This window comes from Trichoplusia ni (assembly GCF_003590095.1).
Source record: "Trichoplusia ni isolate ovarian cell line Hi5 chromosome 12 unlocalized genomic scaffold, tn1 tig00001337_group11, whole genome shotgun sequence".
Classification (NCBI taxonomy): Eukaryota; Metazoa; Arthropoda; class Insecta; order Lepidoptera; family Noctuidae; genus Trichoplusia; species Trichoplusia ni.
In genome coordinates, this window is record NW_020799696.1 from 6234 (window position 1) to 30151 (window position 23918).

The following is a 23918-nucleotide window of genomic DNA, read 5'->3' on the forward strand; positions in this document are numbered from 1 at the left end:
TAAAAAAGGAAGTTTAAAATGTAAAAAAAAAATGTTTCATTTTCAATATTGCATTACATTTTTGCGATGATCGTTATTATTAAACTTCTTAGTTTTTCACATCTTGAAAATCACGCAGACAAAGTCGCGGGCAACAGCTAGTATATCGATAAATTGAAAAAATCCTGTACAGTGACCTCGGTAACATAGTTGGTTAAGCGTTTGGCGCTTATAGCCAGGGATTGCAGGTTCGAGTCTTGTTTGAGGTTTTGATTTTACCTTTAAGCTTCAAGAACTATTTGAACATAAACGTTATCATAATATTCAAACGCAGATTATCGGTACCTTTCAGGTTAACGTTGAGATTTAACAACCTGTAATGTACAATATAATGTACAATAGTACTTTATATACGTGTTTCCTTAAGGGCTGTGAATCCCTAACGGGTGTAAAAGCGATAATCGTTAGCTCAATCGCCCATCTTCCTCAATGGACCAAAGCTCAGCTCATTGAATCTTACAATGAGTATTAAAACTTAAAAGGATCAAGATTATGTGTTAATAGCTGTTCTTTTTTTAATTTATATCTTTATTTTATGAAACGTTTAATTAATATCTGTTCTTTTTATTTATTTATATAAGTACTTAATTATTTTATAAAGCGTTTTCGTAATATGGCAATATTTCGTCTGCTAAATTGTATGTCGGTTTTTAAGGATTTGTTATTGGTAAAAAACAGTTTTATGCGATACCAGAAATTAAGCAAGCAAGCAAGTTTATTTAAAAAAAAATACCTGAAGGTTGGAATGGCGTAATTAAATAAAGCAGAGCAGAGCTGAATATTGAAACTTTAAAAATATTAGAAAGCTGAATATTAATATAGTACGGCATTTTACCACCCTCTTTCATCAAAAAATTTAATCAATATTATTTATAGCCATCAAATGAAAAAGAATATTAAACTTCCGTATAATCCAATGACCGTTAAATTTATTATTTACTCATAAATAACGTATGCAACCTAATAACTTGCTCATCTCATAAAACTTAAGCTTACGAGCTATTAATTTAATGAAATGACGTCATAAAAATATCTTAAATATTTCGCTCTGATCGAAAAATAAATCTCATTTAGGAAAATGCATTTAATGAAGAGGGTTCTGCACCCCTGGCTTGCCCCTAGATAATCAAATAGTTGCCATCTTGTAGTTATTTATGTAAAAGTAGGGGTTGGTGTACAACTCACCCCATGTCAACAAGGGCCCCTCAATTTGAGATGAGGCTAATAAGAATTTTATAAGGTATTTACAGTTCCTTAGTGTTCCTAAAGAAAAGTTTTGCAGGGGTGGCTTATGTGTTGAAAGGAAATGATGTTGCCATTTTCGTTTACTGTAATCGTATGTATTTGATACATTTCCTGCTAAGAAACTGTTTTCTTTATTGACATCATAGTTAGGTAAATCTCAGAAAGGACCATCAATTTAAATATTCTTTTTAACTTTTAAAGCTTCTTATGGAAGAATACCGTGTATACCTTATAATAGACTACTTACACCTATTCAATAAATGCCCACAAAACCGGTTAAGTGTGAGTTGTACTCGCAACAGGACTTGCTAAATCTGGATTATTATTTTAATTATTTTTCGTATCTTGGTGATAGACGGCACATCCATAGTGATAAATAACGATTTAGTTTGTACGCTAATGAGCATTAGTTCAATACGGGTTAGCTTAACCAAATTATTGTGAGTGAAGATAATATGTATAAGGGACTACTTACACATTGTTCTTTAAAAAAATAAAACTGTTTTTTCATTAAATAACAAGATAACGCTTGCATACTTGCGTTGATATTAATTCGTAGAAACGAGATCGACATAATACAACCCTTAATTAAGACTCATTGATTTAATTAACGTTGTTATTATATGTGATAATAAGGTACTTGTAATTAATGCTGTCAATTATGACAGTTAATTCAGGATCCTTGATTTTCCATTCAATATGTATATTGGAACTATGAATCATTTTTGACGTTAACACCCAGGAAATACTAACGAAAATTGAAAGTTACCAGCACCTAGTCATTTCATCATTGGCCTAGCCTTTTCCCAACTATGTTGGGGTCGGCTACCAGTCCAACCGGTTTCAGCTGAGTACCTGTGTTTTACAAGAGCGACTGCCTATCTGACTCCTCAACCCAGTTACCTGGGCAACACGACACCCCTTGGTTAGACTGGCTGTCAGACTTTTTCAAGCTTCTGACTACCTGTCACGACTGACAAAGATGTAGGAATAACAGCCGGGACCCACAATTTAACGTGCCTTCCGAAACACGGAGGAACTCGTTATGACAAAGATGGTCACCCATCTACAGACCAACCGCGTCAAGCATAGTTTAACCTGTGATCGAATCACTTATGCGGTTATAGCTTAGCCACAAGCTCCAGCACGAGCACTTAGTCATTATGTTATGAAATATATTATTGAGAAGAAGAAAAACAAATCTGAAGTGTCCAAAATTAATCGAGAAAATTAGCTTAAAATCTTTCGAATATTAGCGCGGTAGTGGATAACAAATGTACACAATATCCGCTTAATGCCTTGACATAACCTTACAATTCAATAACAAATGGCAGAGCAATATCACACCTACACAAATCCAAAAATATAAAAAATCAACTCAACTAGCGTAAAATAAAAACGATAATATAACATTCGACCCCGTTGGCACGGCGCGGCGCCTGAATTATTTGACCGCACGAGAGGTCTCGGGTTCTGTTTTTAAGCACCAGTTTTTATAACAACTTTACAATGCATAAAATGTTAATAACTTAGATGAGGGACGCTGAATATGCGATTTATTGTTATATGTCTATGCGAATATGTTTTGGGTTAGGAATATTTAACTGTAATTACATATATCGTTACTATGATTTAATTTTAAAGACTTATAACTAAATGTGATACTCAAAAACTGTCATAAAGGCGTGTTTGAATGACAATAAAATAAGTTCAGGTATAATTTACTCTTAAAGAATTTTAAGTTTGTTAAAGTTGCGTTTCTTGCCTTTTCACAATAGCAGTAAAATTATTTAGTAAATTTTGTATTATTAAGTGCTGCCTATACTACCCAACTAGACAAGTTTAAAAATAAGTATTGCTTTCATTACTATTGTACTCAGTCCTACTGTTTAAGATCGAAATACAACCTTGCTTACAAAGAGTAACGCCAAGAAGTCCCCCAGTCCACTCAACAGTTACCGTAATGCAATAACCATGTTAGTACTTAACACTAAAACGCCGACGGAATGCGTGTAAACTCCAAATCAATTTCCTCATAAAAATGTTGCTAATCCCATCCTGGATTTTTCTCACGTCGTCATATAACGTTCGGAATCACACGAACCACGTACGAAGACGTCCGAGATTGCTCTATCCGATGTGATTCGTATTTCTAACGCCACTTCATGGCTACTAGAGTTGACTGCCTTGTACGAAACTAAAAAGAAAAAAATCCATAGATAGTATCAAAGTTTTAGCTGCAAAAATAAGCGTGAAAATTCGTGGAAACGATCTGAAATATAGTTTGGTAACGGAATGCAAACAGACAGTAAAAAAAAAATCGTGTAGTTGGAATAACCCCTCATCGGTTTTTTTCGTAAATACCTTTATCTCGTGCAAATAACCGTTAAACTTTTCGTTATTTAAAACAATATTGTAGAACAAACGACTTCGAACAAAAGTTCTAAATTCAATTTCAAAACTGGAACGTCTAAGCCGTTCACTATCGTCAAATATTACCCAATAGCATGACTGCATTCAACTACTAAAAATTGAAATTAGAATTTCGTTCCGTGACTCGTATCGACCAATCAGACGCCTGCATTCTGCAGTTATATTGCAAACTGTCCAATACTTCTTTGTCCTATTTGTAGATTGTAATAAAATTGGCGTGAATAGCAAATACTATAAAGTGCTACACGAAATGAATTGAACTTTGCTTTTCAGGTTAAAAACATTTATCTTTTGTAGTCGTTTGCTTTTTGTTATGTGCATATTTAACGTTCTTTGCGTAAGAGGATTATGTTAAATGTTTGCTGGAGTGAAGCGAAAATATAAGGCTGGGTTTTTGGTCCTGCGGCTTTATCCGTGACGTCATTAATCAGTCGTGCTGGCTCGCCCACGCACGCGTCAATCGTGACATATGATGTCACTTTATTTGTAAACACGCACTTCGGTACCAATGGTATTCATTAGGGAAGTTATGTTGATGTAAATTGTTCATAACACACGTGTCTAATGGACAAAGGGACGGACAATGGTATGAATCTCAACAAAATCTTCACCCCTCGCCTTGTCGTAATTAATAATTAATTAAAACTGTCAAGTAACCACGCTGGGGTTTCTCGTGCTGAGTGAAACTGTCCATTGACACGCGACGGAGGGAAAATAATATTTTTTGAGACCTGCAACCTACCCACTGCTTCATTGCTTTTATTACTTTACTTAATCTTCTTCCTTTCTTTTTTTCAAAGGTGCATCTTTTTCCTTGACTATATGTATTAATTAAATTTTTCTTTTTCATTAAAGACTCCTGTCATATGGATCACAAGAATAATTGTTCTATTCGGGGATCGAATCCGCGACACATAAAACTCGGTGGGTTTGGCGTGGTGACCTCAACCTCTGCTCTCCGTGCAGTCGAAATTTCTAAATGTAAAATACACGTACCTAAATAAGTAAACATAAACTTCCATATCCATTACAAAAGAATATTAAACTCTAACTATAATTAACTTCCATTGTGAAGGACAAAATTTGTTAATTTAATATACGAAAAAAAGCCACAAAACACATCCAGCCAGCAAATGTAAACTTCTCAAACTTTCGTACTGGAAAACACGATTTTTGGTCACTGTTGTGAGCATTATTATAATAGTCCTTATCACGTTTAAATAAAGTCGAAATTCGCGTAAACACTACTGATACACACAGAGTCCTCAATTTTTTTGTCATTCTTATAAGTAGAGTAATATTAGTCTTAGTAGGGTGCGTTAAAGTCGAAGATCGAGTGAAACAGTAGTAATGTACATGGGGTCCGAAATTTTAGTCACTGTTTTTAGTATCATAATATTAGTTCTTATCACGGCGCATTAAGGTCGAAGATCGCGTAAAACAGTGGTTCTTTACACTGGCTTGGCCCGCAATTAAAATGCTCATTAAAGTGTCGGTGTTAGGGTGAGACATTTTAAATTGAGAATGTCATCAGTTCAAAATTACGTGGTGGGTTTGTGTGGCGACCATTTTGTGACGTCATAGCATTATACCAAGGAATGTTACGTTTTAAATAGACTGTGTATATTTGCTTTGTTTTTTTAAATGTTATTTTTAGAATGTAAACAAAGTCTAAAGACCTATCGTATTTTGTAAATTATGTACGTTACGTTACTCATTAGTAAGTAGCATTGAGTATTAAATGATGTAACGGTTTACTCACGCGTATTTATCGGGGTAGCCCTACTAGTTTCGGACCCAACCAGAGTCCTTAATCATGAGCAGACGCGGCGGGATCGCGAGTCGAACATTTCGACATAAATACGCGTGAGTAAACCGTTACATCATTAAATAATGAATCAGTCTCACGATAGTTATTATAAAAATAAAAAGTAGCATTCAGATTATATTATTATGTATTCAAATATTTTTATATTTCCGAACACCCCAAACAATGTATATTGGAAAATGGATCCTTAAAACACGTGATCATGTCCAAATAACCACCATACTGGCCAAATTATTGAACCTAAATCCGATAGTTTCACTAAGCAAAGATCCAAAAAGAACTAAATAAAATGTAATCTCACTGACCAACACCAAGACCTAAAAAGGATAATGAAAACCAAATCCAGTTTCCTAATTTGATCCTGCAAAGCTTTTGATCCGGACTTGAAACACAAAAGGCAGTCCTAAGTAGCAAGTATAGTTAATTTTAAACCCGGGTTGAAAACCCTTCAGGTTTCCTTGAGCCAATTTGCAAGGGAAAGTTAACAAAGACTTTACTATTATAGTGGATAATGTTTATTCTATTTGACTCGATACTCGTGGACTGTAATCAAAAGAATGTATTATGTCTGTGTATATACTTAATGTTGTATTTAATAGAAATAAACACAGTATGTATTAAAAAAACCTGTTTGATCAATTAAGGGGTTGTAGTGAGCGTAACGATCTTATTTGCTTATTTTTTGGAAAAAAAAACAAAAGCGTTTTCCCCGATCAATTTTAGTTTTAAATAATATCGTACAGATAACTTATGGTAAAACTGCAAACTATCATCATAAAAATTAGGTAAAAAAAAAACAATATTTTCATTCGATCGGGCAAGGTTTTCATACACACTATACATAAATCTAAAAGATCTTTAAACATATAATAGAATAAATAGTAGGCACATCTGTATAAGCATACATAATATAAAACATAATAGCATACGAAAATGGCCAACCGCAATAATACAAATGCAACAATAGGGGAGTTCCGAATAATATTTTCTATGATTGATCCCCTCACTAGCCCTTTGAATAAATATCCCGTAACATAAACAATATTCAATACTTTTTTTCTAATCTCGCTTCACATGCACCTTGCACCAAATAAACTAAGGGTGCAAAATTGCCAATAGAGGGTCAATTCACAGAAATTGGTCATAAATAAAATGGGGAGTTCGCAAACTAAGTGATGAATTCGGAAGTCGTTGCCATAAAACACATCCTTCGCATGCTTAAATTTAGGGAGACAGGAGAAAATTCCCCCTACCTCGTAACTTACATTGAGCGCACATCGGACAATCACACTGTAGAATAAAGCTTCGGTATTTCTTCTGTACTGCAATGCTATTCAGGAATCAAAAGAAGTGAGTGAACAAAGTCAAAGCATGCCTCCGTTTGTCCAATTCCCAGAAAATATTGCAAAAAATGTACGCCTGATTAAGTGAACATATAGGTTCGAACAGCGACATAACAACGCGAACCAGAAATGCAATAACTGCTCCAATCGCATCAAATTCATTCGAACTAAGTATGGAACACGAAAATCCCTGGTATTGTTTGCTCATTATCATATAGGGTTGTCAAATCAACATTTACATTCGGAAACGTGACGGTTCGTGAAACCCGGTAATAGATATAATGTGTGGGCTTTATCTGCCCATCGCGTGAATTTAGGGTTGGCAAAAACAGCACTCTCTCTAGGATTAATGAAGGATCAGGGGCTTAACACTCGGAGCCGAAGGAGTGCGGTGCTAGTAGTTTAACTCGGATTCGTCTATTGAAATTTGTTTGTTCTAATTAGGGATTTCAGTTAATGATTCAACTTAAATTAGCTTTTTGTGAATGGAACTTCGATTTTATCGCTGCCTTTTGTATTTCTGGTTTATTTACCTTTGATAGTCATTGTGTTTGATTTGATTTGATTGGATTTCAGTCTTTGTTTATTCATACGTAATGCGGTAATGGGCACTCGAAATATTGACATTATGTTTTGATATTTGTGGATTATGTTTTAGGAGGACGAGTGTTGTCACTAGAAATGTTAAAATAATTACATTTTCTTTTATGGGAGATTCTATGCAAGTTTTTCTTTATTATATACAGCACATTATGAAACATAATATTCTACAATCTTCACACTAGACATTGTGAAATTAGACAACTCATAAACATACTTTTGTATGTCTAAATACATACATAATATACAAAAATTACTCCCAGACACATTTGGTCCTGAGTGGGAGTCGAACTCACGACCTCCTGTATAGCAGTCAGGGCTACTAACCACTAGACCAAATGGCCAGTCAAAATATGTCCATCAGTTTATTTACAGGATTCGTTTATTAATATTAATAATATTGTTAATATTAATAATATTGTTAACCTACCTTATTATCTTACCTATTGGAAGGGCTACAAGTACAAGCCCTTTTGAGGCCCAAACAGATATATCAATTAGATCTGAGTTAGTATCACCACGTGTGCCTTTGAATGGAGATTAGAATGTAACCGTTTTTGTCCGTCATGAATTATTTACAGTCTGAACGTCCATAATACGTCCAAACGTCCTAACGTCCGACGTCCGAACCGTTTTGTTACGTTGTTTGATGTGGCTTCGTTTCAATTAATTGAGTTGGGTATGATAATGTAGAAGGATCATTAAAAATATGTAGGTAAGTATTATTTTTCCGTCATTACTTTGTGTAATTTTGTAAGTTTAGGTCGTTATGTGTGTATATTATAATGTAATATTCCACAACTTAAACACAACGCCATTTAGTCTCTAAATTTGTATAACAAACATATTTAAATAATATGCATAAATTATACCCAGGCATAGAACATAATTATGATCGTGATCATCAAACAAATATTTATCCTGGATGGGGATCGAACCCACGACCTCTGGTGTAGCAGTCATTGCTAGACCAACAGGTCAGTCGAAACCGGCCAGAAAAATTGATGACAAAGTGATTTAGATTAACTTGGTAACTTACTGTAACTTGACGTCATCATATTTAAAAAATCATCTGTACTCAAATTCTCTCACACAAACATATTACACGCATCTAATCTGGGGGCACGGCAATGACCCAGCCAAGACGAGCAAAAACGTTATTTTAATTGCAGTCCCACTTTTTGTAGAACACAAATAACATTTGAAAATTGTAATACCATGGGGTAAAAGGGTAAGACCATAAAAACAAGGGGTCTTAGAACTTTTTAAACATGTCACACAATTTATTTGTATCGATAACCCGAAACAAACGTGTTTTGTCTTGCACCCTTTCTTAACTGTCAAAAAGTCGTAAATAATATAACGAACAGGGGAAACTTGTGAATGGCGTTAGCTATAAGGTTAAAACAAATATTCGTTTTGTTTGTCATTTTAGTATATGTATTTTTTACGTTTGTCTTGAAAATAATTTAATGTAGTGAAGTTATTACTTATAAAATAATTATTAAAAAAAAATAGTAAACAGCTGGCAACACTATGGATATAGAAGGCGACTGTCGTCTTTACAATATAAGTGTTGCAGCTTAAAATGTGTATTGTAAAGAGCCTTAAAGATAAGTGCCTAATACACACTAAATCATTAATAAAAAATCCAATCTAAAACAGCCAAGTGCATTGAACAGTTGGTCTCTAATGGAAGTTCTAAATAATGTTCTATTTCTATAGCCAATGAATCAAAGTTGTCACACGTGTCGATTCAACACATTATTGCTTTCTCTTTTGAGATAAATATTGAAGTGTCACTGATTGTAGACCATGTGTTGGTGCACTTTTACCCGATTGCGGTAAAAAATGGAGTTAATTAGTCGTAAGCTTAATAATTTGGGAATTGATCTGATCACTTGGAACTTCAGACTACATGTATAGCAAATTGGTATAACTCACCATAGCAAACCCACTGTGTTATTTCGATCCCTGCGTAGGACAAGTATTTGTGATATCCACGAATGCTTGTTCTAGTCTGGAGGGTGTCTTTTTGTGTAAGACCTGAATGCTTATGAAACTCTCGCGACACAAGGACTAAAGGCCTTGGTTCGAGAGTAGTTTTTCTTTAATTTGCCATTCTTCTTTACTTGTACATTGTTCAATCTTGTAATGATTCTCTTCTATAAGAAATAACTAAAATAATATCATTAAGTAATATCAATGTGACCAATACCTCTACTAAAAACTCTTGTGTGTAAGTGAAACGGCGGTCTACACTAGTTGTTACGGTGTCTCGCTTTATCACCAGCAAGTCTTGCTTTTAAGATTGCTCACATTAAGATCGCAATAACGATGTACGGCTCATTGCTCGTCTAAGTAATGTGACTTTATGTGACCTATGGAATAATCGATTCGTTCCATTTCGGTTCTTAATGCTTTTTTATTAGATTTCATTGATTTTATAAGGCATCAATTAAATTTTGAACAGATTTTTCATTGTCAACTAACTTTTAAAATTCGTAAAGGTTCAATATCGAACTGAATGAATTCAGAGGAGACCTGAACTAAAAAAAATGTTGCTAACCAATGATAAGATACTTGCAATATTGTTTACATATCCTCTAGTGTTTCTTTTCACAATATAAATCTGGGTGCCTTTGTGCATGTGAATTGAATGTTTGTGAAACCCCCCGTGACCGCCACATATCTTTTACTTCCTTATGGAGGCGTTATTTAAATAAATACAATAATAACCATTTATCCCGGTCCTACAATCTAGATGTAATAGATTTTTGCTACTTATGTAATATTTTAGAATTACTTTTATTTTATTTTTTTTCATGGAAATAAACAGTTTTTTTTATCTAATAATACCTTTGAGCTCTTCCATCAGAAGAAGACCATAGCAATGCTGACGCTGTGAAAACTAGATCCCGTTATACGCAAAATAATGCAATTATTGACATTGACTGGCAAAACCGAGAGAGAAAGTTAGGTCATTTTTAGTTTACATCAAAATAGGGATGTCTCTCAATTTCACTGTTTCTTTCTAATTAGTCCATCAGTTATTAAAAATTAGGTAAAATTATTAAAAATACCATGACTAACCAAACGCTGGACGTGGAAATCTATGGCTAACAACATCACTTTTCAGTAAAGTGAGTTTAGTGACGTTACACGACATTTCAATATACCTACTGCATCAGTCTCATGTTTTGCTTTCGCTTATAGAAACAAATATGTTTTTGAACATCTGTCTAAAGGACTTATTAGATTTAATAGTCAAATATCCGATTTTGATAGCTCAGTAACTGATATCCCCTTGAAAACCCCAGTCGATGAAAAAAAGAGAGTTAAGAATTAATTTCACATCACGAAAATAATTTTCGTCGATAATTTAATATGTATTCATAGGCAATTAATCCCTGTGAAGCGTTTACTAATAATAATGTTGAGCCTACAACTAATTAAGCCAATTTTACACGGTATTGTACGGAACGTTAATTTTCCAATTCATTTATTAATTTTGGCTACGGAAATATCACGCCCTTTACTATTATTACATTGCTAATTACAATTTTAATAGTTTAACAATTAAACTATGAATGTGGTATCGTTTTTATTATGAAGTTCATATATTGACGTATTTTTTCCAAAGACTTATCATTGTGACAAGTAGAAGTTAATTAAATAATGCTAAAATATACCAAGTATAAGATGCTCTTAATCAGCTCTTTAAAACTGTGACTCGTGTTACCTCTTAATTAAAATCATCATCTTCATCCTAGACTTTTCCCAACTATTTTGGGATCTGTTCTCGAGTCATGATGCAGCTAAGTACCAGTGTTTTACGAGGAACGTCTAAACAGAGAACTATGGTTGAGGAGGTCAGATAAGCGTCTCCGGATATCTTCAGATCCCCTCAATCATAGTTACCAGGGAAACATGATACCATTTGTTCAGACTTTCTAGCTTCTAACCACACATAACGACTGTCAATCATGTGTAAATTACAATATCTCTTTATAACAAACTTATTTGATACAATACACACTTTTTAAAAATGCAGTCTTGAAACTGTAGATACTCTCAAAATCTAATTATCTAAAGACGATTTAATTTCCCAAAGTATTTAAGCAGAAAGTGTTTGCGACAAATCAATTATGGCGGCGATAGCTTTTTATGGAAACTTAGCGTGCAGAGTTTTGGACACAATCCATGGTTTAGTGCGGTCGACGTAAGCTCGTCGTTAAAGCGAATACGGACTTGGGGAGCGTTTGAATCTACTGGCATGAAATACTTGACTCGAATGACAGTTATAATAAAGTAAGGTTAAATGGATGTTTCAGCTGTAGGTAATCAGGCTTTAGTGTATAAGGAATATTGTTTCGACCATTTTTTGTGATCTTGTCTTCTCAGTTTGACTGAGTGCAGACTTTTTCTGCTTAAAGCGCACTGGGCGGTCATAATGAAAGCTAAGTAATCAGGTACAATACGATTATTAATAAGAAAAACACCACTTCAAATAAATTTCAAATATCGATCAACTTTAATATCTCGATATCTAATGAGTATTTTGAATTTATAATTAAAATCATAATTCAGTTATCTAACACAGTGACATAACGTCTACGTCAATAAACGAAATACGAAACGTGATCTATCAATCGCGTTTCAAAGAACTTAGAACGGTATTTCCACAAGGCGAGTTACTCTCCCCGAGTTACTCTTCCAGTAACAAAACAAACGAGCCTTCACCGTATTTGCGGCAACGTCGCCCCTTCATTAAGAAGCGAGCAGTTGAAGCGAATCCGCCTACATTACACAGATTACGTACAACGCATACATGGAATACTTTTATTTTTCTAAAATTGTATTAAAAAGTTAATAGCGACTGCGCTACGCGGAGCGTTGTGTAAGAGATTTTAAATTTTTCTAAAAGTAAATTAAGGATCACTTTGTAGTATGTATGTTTGTTTATATTTCAATGTTTTCTACTAAAGCTATTAGTTTTGTAAAAAATATTTGTACTATAAAGTATGAAGTTTCAATTTTTTTTTCTCTTCCATTCTCTCTACATATTCCTACTTGTCATTATGATTTGTAACCTATAGTATCTACTGAGGAAACTACTTCCTACTCTTGTTTCATTTCTATCTTCAGTCGTGATACGCAATTTTTTTTATTGTCAATTTAACTCAGAAAAGCAAGTCGGCAGCAAACTTCCCAAGACGCCACACATCAATCTAATTTAAATAAAACCCTTAATGAGTGTTCTATAACACGTACTTGACACACTTTCTCGGTCTAAGCTACATCGAGTAAACGAGTCTTCAGAAATCAGGGCAGGACAGTAAAAAGTGTCTTCTCAACATAATCCCTGTTTATATGTACTAAAGCGCCTTCATTAAAGGCAAAATTAACATTTTAATAGCTATATATTATATAAAATACGGACATAATCGTTAAGGTCTGTAGGGTGTATCGAAAACCCTGATTATTCATTGAGGGATGGTTGAAACCGCTGAATTTTGGAAAACAATAAGGTCGACACACAGCTTTGTTAATTAAATCTTTGAGTATCTAGGCTTAGTAGTTTATTGAGTAATAATGTAATGTAATACCAAAATGTGCTATACTACTTTTCGAGTCTTCCGCGTCCTGTTTTTGACTAAGCCAGGAACTTATCTTACTCTTATTTTCAAGTTACAAAACGACACTTTACACACACGGACTTCTAAGAAACAGTACAGTACAAAACTTAACTTTTACTCTTTTTCTAAAACTCAATAACTGGTTAATCTTAAGTTGCCTCAGAGATAATTAAAATAAGTGTATAGTTTGGTAAAAGTACCCAAAATAATATTAAAACCACAACAAAACATTATCAGGTAAATATAAAATTACAAAATCGCTTACCGAAATTAAAAAAAATAAAACAAAACATTCCAAAACCCGAGTCGGCCGAAAACAGGAAAACCTTTGCCTATTACGCTCTGTTTCACGTAAAAACAAAACAAAATAACTATCACATAAAAAACTATTCTGTATGTACAATACTAGCAAAGTTTTAACTGCTACTAAAACATATGTATTTTACGTAACCGAGTGTACAATGGAATATCGTAAAACAGTTTACTGTTTGCACGAATTACTACTGAACGTACATTTTCATAATTCATGCCTTTAAAGACTGTCTTGAATACGAATTGTGTGACGAAATGAAGTATTAAGATACAATGAAGTGATGCTTGACAATTTGAAACAACAAAAAATGTATGTGAGTTTTTGTTTCAACAAATAGTTTTGTTGTAGAGGTTGACTTGCTTAATGAATATAAAATTAGGTTGTAGTTTTTAGGGTTCCGTACATAAAGGGTAGACGGGGTGCCCTATTTTTAAAACACCGCTGTCTGTCTGTCAGTCTGTCGACATCTTATGAATTGTGATAACCAGACAGTTCAAAAATGTATTTCTATTAACGGTATAACAAAAGTACTAAAATTTAACACCGAGACTCATCGAGGTCATCAATTTAGACCTAGATGTAGGTGCTTTAATACCGCAAAAAAGTGCCCAATATTTTGTCATAAACTATAAAAATTCCCAACTCTACAATCATAATTACAATATAATAAACTTACCAACACTAAACGTCAAATTCACAAATCCGTACGTCAAAATGGACGCATTATTTCAATTAATTGAATTATACGACAGACAATTGAAATCATATTGTTATTACGCGTCACTTCACTACCGGCCGGTTAATTGGATTTTGTCAATAATCACTGTGGACTATACGGCTCTAAAGTTAATATATTATTATATTAATCGTAGCTATTCTGATAATCATTGACTATGCTTTTTTTAAATAGCTGACCTCATATTAAGTTTTATATTCAAAAACTATTTTAAGAAGAATCGTATTCTTTTGTGCATAAAACTAGACTACCTTAAAAACTAAAGGTAAATTTATAATAAAACACCTACAATCCTAGAATAAACGTCGTTCTATTCTCAAGAAAAACAAAACAAAGAGAAAAACAAATGAAAATTAAACACAAAACAACAGATTTGACAAACTGAGAGAAACGAAGTCCCATCCAATACAATTTTCTTCAATTGTATTAAACAAACAAAGAAAAGTGAAGGAACAATAACAACTATACATGTATAATAATTCTATACTTACGTAGTATCTCCAACTGTATAAAATCTCATTGAAGTAGGTTTCCGGCTGATAGCGTTAGAGAAAACAATTTCGATATTAAAATTTCATTTCATTACTATCTATTTTAAGTATAACGAAAGAAATGTAAGTATTTGTCACACCAAGATTAAAAACCAAACAGAAACTATCCAAAGATGATACCAAATTAAATTAAGTGTTTCTATTTTTAATTAGGGAAAGTTCGAGAATAAAGAAGTGAACAAATAAATATTTTTAATCTGTTGCGCTTTCAAAACTACAATGTTAGATAAAAAATACAAAGTTCTTTATTTAAATCTTGCTTTTGAATACCAACGATGACATTCTCGATATTTTGAATAAATTAAAAGTAAAGTTATTCTATTTTCGAAAAAGGAACCAAGTGAAGTTTAAATATGGAGGATGCCAGCGCCGCAATTGTACTGGATGGTCAAGATTTAATAAACATACCTATACTTGTAACTGTGCATATAAAAAAACAACTTTACGCAAAATTAAACATAACCTGAAAACTAAAAGGCGAACGATATTAAAGGTCTACTTGGTGGCTCAAAGGAAATATGTGATGGTCCCTGAAGGGATCAGAAAAATCTTTCGGCCTTTGTCGAGCCACTTTATTCGGAATGTAATTGGCCTTAAAATATGCAGGTAAATATTAAAATCCTCAAACATTTTCTTGCTTTATTTACTACAATGTCCACTGATTTGTAATACTAAACGACATTTTAGTAATCAATCTACGGACTGTTGTTTTACTTCAAACAAATAAAGAAAATTATACCAAAAAATCCTAACATTATTTTTTGAAAAGAAATAAAAAGTCTACGCTGTATGTTACCAAAGACAACAATTAAATGAAATTAAAAAAAAACTAAAAGTATCAATCAATACAAACTTCACAAGGTATAACGTCAAAATATGAGATGACAAGATGGCGGACAATTTAAATACGTACCTTATAATTGTATACGAAGATGTCGCTGTGTCCTGGTGCCATGGGATTGTCATTCTTATCACCAATCACCACGTGGAGGATGGAGACGCCTGTCAGTCGAGGGGTTCCTGAATCCGTGATGGCCACTGGAATCCTGTATTCCTTGCGCTGCTCGCGATCAAACGATACCAAAGTCGATAGGATGTTACCTGAGCAAAAATTATAAAAATCATTGACATAAAATTGTAAGCAAAAAAACAATACAAACAATATGTATTGAACTGTATATCATAATATCAAATATTTAGTTGCCTGCCTATCAAATTCTAAGTATCATTTAACCATGAGTGTACGATATATTGTTACCAGTTTAAAAAATACCAGTAAAATAACAAACGAAATATAAAAATTTACCTGTGAACTTTCACAGTTAACAAACATTGTAAAAAATCATCCGACCAAACGAAAATTAACAAGCAAATCTAGATCACGTAGACAAATTTAAATTTATTTTTATTGGACGATTTCATCACTAGCAACAATTCATCGATCAAACAATAAACTTTCAAATGTCAACTAAATTATATCATGTAAAAAGCAATGGAAAAATTCTGAACTTTTAATTGAGCTGAGGAAAGTTTTTGAACTTTTCCTGACAGTTTTTTGACTGACATTTAAAAGGACTTACGTGGAATACCAGAGACGGCTAATAATATTTTTTTAAAGCTTACTTTTTGGGGTATTATGTCAGAATTGTGTAACTGAAATGTTAGGCAAAAAGGGGAATGAATTTGTTAGATACGTAATGCTTATTTTAAAAGGATATGTTTTGCTCGACTGGTTTCATTATTAATACGCATTTTATATTAAAGAGTTATTTTGAGGAATTAAAAAAAAGAATGAGATTTTCTAAAAGATATACTTTCAGATAAATAAACCTCACATATATTATGAAAGACAAAAACTATGAGAATAGATACGAGTATGAAAGGATTTAAAGTAAATGAAAACATAAGAATTAAAACGTAAATGTTAACTATGTCTTGTGTCTGGGCTATTATTAGTTAGTAACAGATATTTGATAAATATTTTAGAATCTCGTATCCTTGTTACTCTACTACGTCACCTCACTATTACGTTGAAGAAATCGGTCATGGCGACAGACGAGGTGATTGATAAATCAATATAAAAAGCAACTATTGTAAATCTGTGTTATACAAGTAAGTAATTAAAAAATAACTTATTATGTGCGAATTTGAGTTTTCTTTATTAGGCTTTTATTGCTGACCCGCTTAACCAACTTTGATGAAATTTTGTACGGGAATAACTAGAAATCATAGCTTTCAGACTATAACCGGTATAACCGGCAGTATATTACACTTATTTTAGTTACTTATTTATTATAGTATATATTACCTACGAGTTCCTCAACAATGAATACCTAATTATCCAAAAATAACTCGAAATATCTAAATACAAGTTGAAAGCGTATACAAAATTATCAACACGCCATCCAAAATGGAGGGGACCAAAATTGAATTGGCACTTCGCAAACAAAGTTGTTCTTAGGCTTGGCACGCCATTTATTGCATGTTAACTACACTAATTGATCGAAACTCGATTTTGGGCTTCTCTCGGAAAATTTCAGGCGTCTCGAATAGGACGAATTGAAACGGAATGGAATCGCTCCAAAGACGTATCGGGAAAGTTAGCAATTCAGTGCCAGTTCACAGTTTATAGGAATTCGTGTGGATTGGTCTATTGTGGTCGGACTTTCTCAGACATGTCTTTGATCTGATTTGGGTGGTTCGTGTAACTTTGTACCGTCGTTACGTACTTGTAGACCAGTTATGGAAGAATCTTTTTATTGAATAGACATGTTATTTAAGTTTCATAACTATAATTTCAGAAAGAGCCACTTGGAGGCTTATCTGTAGAACCCGCTTAAAACTGAATTCAGCAATTTCAGCAGTTTGCATATTTAACATCTACCAGAACGTTTGCTCTGGTTTAAAGGCACCTCCATTGCTGGTTGTTCCGATTTTGTCCCGAAAGACATCCAAACTCACCAAGCTTTGTCGTTCGGGATTAATCTTCTTTATATTAATTTAATATTAGGTCAAATTAGGGCTTACCTTGTATATGGAATTTGGATCTGATATCAAATGAGGCAGACTCGTTCAGGGCGAAGGTGAAAGGAGGTCCATTTTCAGTGGAATCGTAGTCCTTAGCGGTCAGGATCACTACCTGGCCGGGAGGCTCATTCTCGTACCAAATTACTGGCTGGGTCTGTTGAAAAATAGACTTTATTAATATGGGGTTAAAGTACATTGAACTTGCAAGCTCGTTTATAAAACCTTCAGTATATCTAAATAAATGTACTATAGATAATCCTTGTTCTGTGCTAAGTTTTATATTTTGGCAACACAAATGTCCAGAGCATTTGAGAAATAAATCGCAAACCGTTTTACTCCAGCCAATTTTTTGTCCTATTTGTTTAGAATATTGGTACAGTATTGGGAGCTAAAAAATGCGCATTTCTGCTAAATATTCGGCATCGATATCATCTGACTGTTACATCATAAACTGCCTTCTACCAAGGTCCTATGACGTCAGAGCAAAAACCCAACATAGTTACGTACCAAATTGATAAGTCCACAGTTTTCTTTCATAAGAAAATTTTGTAATCAAATTAGCAATGACCTTCATATAACAAGAAGTTTATTGTAAGCTTTTTGGTTAACATGTATTTGTGCATAATTTTTCTAAATTCTTCGACATTCCATGAGCGCACTGAATATTAAGTAGCCGAATAAATATTCTTACATAACTTCTTGAGGCAGACATTGTATACGGTAAAACTCGAGACCTCGATCAAAATATTCTAAAAGCACTAAAACCTGAAGATACGTATAGTATTCTGAGCAGTCTTCTTTCCATATGAATCGATTAAGTAAGAAACTGATTCACTAGGAAAAAAATACACTGGAATTTTTCCGCGTCCGAAAATAGTTGAAGAAAATCTACTATATATACCCTGGCACCAAAATGCCAGTAAACAAACCCTAAATATAAATAAAACCTCGTTACAGAAACCAACAGGCCGCCGTCACATGAGGATGACTCTGATTTCTCCGTCCAAAGCTCTCGAGAGGACCATTCAGACCTCCGGAATGGAAATTAACCAACCCTTCCCAAAACTGAGGACCAAGGGATCCTCCCAAAATAAGATATTGAACACCCATAGGTATGAGATTTGCATAAAAAATTGACAACTGGCCCTTTTCAATGCGTATCAAGTTAACATTTAAGTGGAAAAAGGAATTCGCTTTACATTTTTATTTTCGGGTTTCAGTATTATTTGGGAATTGTTCATTAGATTGGCGGTTTAATTAGTAAGGGTTAGAGGGTTCACTACGTCGTGTCATGCGTAAAGTTTCGTTCTAACCTTTTTGAATGTGTAGTGGTTATCCCATAAAAACTAGATTGTTGTGATATTCAGGTTTCAGTACTCCTAAATTCGCTATTTTGGAGACACTAAATTGAATATTAAATTACAGAGTGTGGTCCAACAATATCTGTTTTGGTAAATCCTCTTCCATAAGCTAAATCTAAAAGGCTTCTATAGACAGGGACTAAATAAAAATAACGTTGTGTCCACAGAAACGTAAGCTGTTATTCTTACCCGCGTCAAAAGGATTTCAAGTGACATACACACAAACACGAGGTAAAATAAAGCGTTAAATTTACATAATATAATGTAACGTGCGATGGAGGTACCGAGGTACCTGATTTATTGGCAATATGGAAAGGTTCGGGTATAAAATGTAAATAAAATGGGAATTCATATCCCATCTTAAGGAGATAATTGAAAATTTGAGGGTACTTCGTAAAGGATACGCTTTTGTTTTGTCTTTATTTTTCTTGGCCTGTCGCCAAGGCACGGGTTGTTACGACTTCACTAATTCCTAACTAGATATTAGTTTCTGTAAATACTTTCGAGATAGTACAATCTCGAAAGTTTTTGGCTTGATTGTTTCCTCAAACTCGTACGAACAAGGAAGAACAATTTGTTTCCAAACTACTGAATCAAAACAGACACGAAATCCTTAATTCTCACATAGAAGTCCCCCTACACATTACACATCAGCTCAAAGCCGTAGATTATGCTTAGTAAGGTGACATTATCGGCAAATGAATAAACGCTGACATGCACACCGAGATTCTCAGAGCAAACGATTCTGCGGCGCCAGATAACATTTGCTCTTAATCCAAGGCCTCTCATCCAACCCGGATGGTTGAATTTGAAATGGACCCAACCAATTGTCCCAGTTCAAACTGTAATATGGATATTTTAAGGGTTTGGGACCATAAAACGACTGGCTTTAAGTGCCGGAAGGTTAAAGTTGTTTAATTCAACAATCGGAATGAGTGTTCTAATTTGGATGTAATTTAAACGTGAAGCTTTGATTTTTCTTCGATTAAATATTATAACAATGTCTGTAAAAATATTACAAACGGAGTGGTCTTTAAACAGAAACCTAGCTTATAAAGGTTCAATACTGGCTAAGCTAAATTCTAGAAGGCACTTTGTTCCTTAGGTTATTTATAAATAGAATCTCTCAGTAAAAGAACTTCGAAGCATTAAACAACCTGTTTACAATGAAATAAACTTTGAATTTTAGAGTACAAATACGAATAAACTAAAAGTAGATAAAACTAATGGTATCTAGTACGTATACTGGTGCAGCTACTAAAATTTATCGTTAGCAATTCTTCCAAAGGAGACTGTTAAGTGTCGATAGTTTTAAGGTGAAATTGCGATCTTTTGAAAGTACCAACTAAAACTAACTTGGACTTATTAATCGGGTTTCAGTGACTCTGAAAGTATAATAGAGGTTTATAAATATAGTTCCTAAGATTGAGTTTCTTTTAAGTTCATATTTTTTAAACCCCTCGTATGAACTGTTCTTTTTTATATTTGGGTTTTTAACTAAATCTTATCATTAAAAAATATTGAATAAGTATTTTTCATTTTATGAAATCATTAAAAATAAAGATTTAAAGCACTTTAGATGATAAATGTATGGTCCTGGGAGTTGGTAACATCACTTGCTCGTAAACGTATCCAATGTTTATTGGAAACCTGTCTGTTGGACTAAATTCTTTTTTTTGTTAGATAAGGATGTTCTTGTCTAGTCTATTTGGTACGTTAACTTTTTTCTGTTTGTATGAAGACAACAGTAGAAACACAGCTTTATTGGTTGCTTATTTAATGCCCGCGAGATAGCAAAGGATAAAATAGTTTGTTAACGATGTTTTCTTAAACAATACTGGATAAGACTTGGTAATAAATTGAAGAGAATATCCAAGTTACTCCGGCTATTGTTTCTATTTATTCCTACTTTAATGGTACGTTTTAAAGTTTACTACCACTAAACATTATTACTGTTTTAAATGAATGCCAGTGGCGCCATCTATTGTGGGGCGAAACATGAGGTTTTTATTATCTGTCTGTTTTTACTAAGTATTTTTTATGATTGGAATATTTATGAATGATTTGAATGACAATTCAGTTTATGAGTAGGAGGTCAGATAGTCTGTTGGTTTATTCAACATGTACTCAGCTGAATCGGTTTACACAATAATTCGAATTATCGAAATATCGAATTTGGTTTCAGTAAAAATAACGCTGAGAAAAAGAAAAACGTTCAGTCAATCTTATCAAACCTTGTATTTTTTTGTGTTTTGCTGCTTTCCAAAACAGAGAAAATAAATAAGGAAGCCGACCCCGAAACAGTCAGAATGAGGCAAGGATGATAATGATACAGAAAGAACTTGTTTTGGTTCTTACTTTTAGAATTCTGGTCATAATGAACCTAAGCAGACATTTGGCCTACAAGATAACGTTTCTTTTTACTTCATCATCATCATCATCATCATCAGCCTATCCCAGTCCACTGCTGGACATAGGCCTCTCCAAGTGCACGCCACTGAGATCGATTTACTTTGATACTTTTTACTTTAACCTCCAAATATTAGCTCAACTCCGGAAATAGGTTTAGAAAACTCCTAAACATACCTTATTAGCTAGCATGCTTGTATCTAGACATAGAAAAACAGACCAAAATCAATCACAACCGCCCAAAAAACCCATACCAATTCTTTACATAAACCGACGTTATTCTTAAACATTATTACGTATTGTTTTAGTGTCAATTTTGATAGATAGTTCCACTTGTCCGCACTCTATCAGAATAGCGATCAATCATATGTGGGCGTGATGGAATATATGAAGGACCATTAGTTCGCTTACACTTCATATTCAATGCTTATGTATATTAATTGTGTTTCAGGATATATATTATACTGTCTATGACTCTTTTGGGGAGGAGTAGACCTCATAGACAGTAGACGGTGATATGATAATGATTGGCTTTGTCTATTTATTTTTCCTTGTCATTTTAGGTACTTGGGTAAAAAAAGTATAAATGTATTCCTTCAGTTTCATAATTGAAATATTAGACACGTATCTTTTTTGGCTGATCAATAAGAAAAAAGGCAGTGCTTTAAAATTCAAGAAATTAACCAAATCGTAGTCGAATGTTATTGCTAGCGTAATTTTGAAAAATACTGATAATTTGTTGCCGGGTAGGGCTTGAAAAATATTAAAACTAACTACAAAATATAATTATAACACCAAACCAGTGAATGCTAATTACGTTTCATAACAAAATATGATCTGGATACTGTTCATATTGGAATTTCCAAGAATTTTAGAACTTCAGCTGGTTAGCATTTTGCTTTCATGTTAAAATCTATCTCGCTTAATTAGCCCAGATAATTAATTAAACAGAGTAATTGGCGCCAATAGATACAAATTACTGAAATTAACTGAAGTGCCGAACAGTTTGTGAAATAAAATTTTGGGTAATACCTACTTTGATTTCTAGACTGTAACATGTGTAGAACCACTGACCAGCAGTGGGGTATGCTAGTGGGCAAAAGTCTTTTAAGAACAACCATTAATATTTACAAGATGCTAGAATTCATGAAAACACTCCATTAGCGTTTCGACCTATTGTTTTTCTCACCCTACTTAACCCTGTACCGATCAATTTAGGCCAGGTCATTTCTATTAAACACATCGATATATCTATCAATCCACTATTGTTATCAGACAAGTCTCTGTCAAGTCTCAATTGTGCTGAACCAGTCCAAATCTAGAAGAAAAATCTTCCACACCAATACATAAAGAACAAACCACTTACATTAGTCAAAAACGGTGCATTATCGTTGATATCAGTCAGTTCCAGGATAACTTCTGTGGTTGATCTTAAACTGTCAGATCCTAGTCGTCCGCCATGGTCGGCAGCCATGATCAGGATCTGCCATCTCGTGAACCCTAGAGGCTGATCTCTGTCCAACGGTTTCGTCAGCCGAAGACAGCCATCGTTGTCAATTTGTAAGAACTCCTTTTGTTCATGCTTCACTAAGGAGTAAACAATGTTTTGAGGGGCATTCCGGTCTTTGATGTCCGGATCGTAGGCTTCAACCTGTAGGAATAAATATATTATTGGATTTTTTACAAGGTACAGCTTGATAATTAACTTTATTTGGTTTTAGTAAGGTTGAGTTTCGACTGATGATGTAATTTTTCTTCCTTTTTGACATTTCGTCCATCGTATCGGACACGTACAATTCTTATTGTTTTTAAAGTCGTTCATCTTCGTTAATTATTTGTAAACTATATTATATAATATTCGAAAGACACCTTCGGTTTCAATTAATTAACCATCCATTCATTGAGACACATCTGAATCAAAGACTAAAATAGATTAATCAGGTTTAAATATCACAATACTGACCTTGACAATACAGCCTTCATAAAGTTTCTCCTCTTCAATTGTCTTAGTATAATTAGCCAAGAACACAGGTGGGTTGTCGTTCAAATTCTCAATATTAATTATTACTTTGGCATAATCTTCGTAAATGCCGTCAAATGCTCTGACGTCGAGGCTGTAACTCGTTATGTTTTCGTAGTCAAGTTCGTTGTTAACTCGTATTTCGCCAGTGAAGTTCCGAATGACGAAGGCGTCGTAAGTGTTGCCGGCGACGATGCTGTATGTTACTACAGAGGCTGTTGAAGAAGATTTTATGTTAGTAATGATCAGAGGAAGGTCAGAAATAATGGAGAACATATTTTTTTAATTAACTAAGATATACTGGACAGGCATATAAGCGATACGGTTAAAAATATAGGAATAATAGTCAACAAATTAGGTGTTTCCAACATCAA

The 23918-nt window shown here is 33.7% G+C and overlaps 1 protein-coding gene across 1 annotated transcript; it reads right to left on the reverse strand.

The window, feature by feature from the left end:
• Window positions 1-14404: 14404 nt before the first annotated feature.
• On the reverse strand, window positions 14405-23876 carry LOC113506355 (DE-cadherin-like). Its single transcript, XM_026889202.1, has 5 exons — window positions 23488-23876; window positions 22891-23175; window positions 17755-17908; window positions 15641-15828; window positions 14405-14712 (listed from the first exon to the last, which is right to left on the reverse strand). The coding sequence occupies exons 1-5, from the start codon at window positions 23818-23820 to the stop codon at window positions 14530-14532; spliced, it is 1143 nt and encodes a 380-aa protein (XP_026745003.1). The 5' UTR covers window positions 23821-23876; the 3' UTR covers window positions 14405-14529.
• Between the last annotated feature and the right edge of the window lie 42 nt (window positions 23877-23918).

What these genes read in the sequence shown, in the direction of transcription:
- LOC113506355 (XM_026889202.1), bottom strand. Translation starts at nt 23,820, where the DNA reads ATGTTCTCCATTATTTCTGACCTTCCTCTGATCATTACTAACATAAAA. An exon ending in ATGAAGGCTGTATTGTCAAG is followed by an intron (nt 23,176 to 23,487) that starts GTCAGTATTGTG and finishes TTATTCCTACAG; the next exon opens with GTTGAAGCCTACGATCCGGA. An exon ending in ATCCAAATTCCATATACAAG is followed by an intron (nt 15,829 to 17,754) that starts GTAAGCCCTAAT and finishes ATTTTTGCTCAG; the next exon opens with GTAACATCCTATCGACTTTG.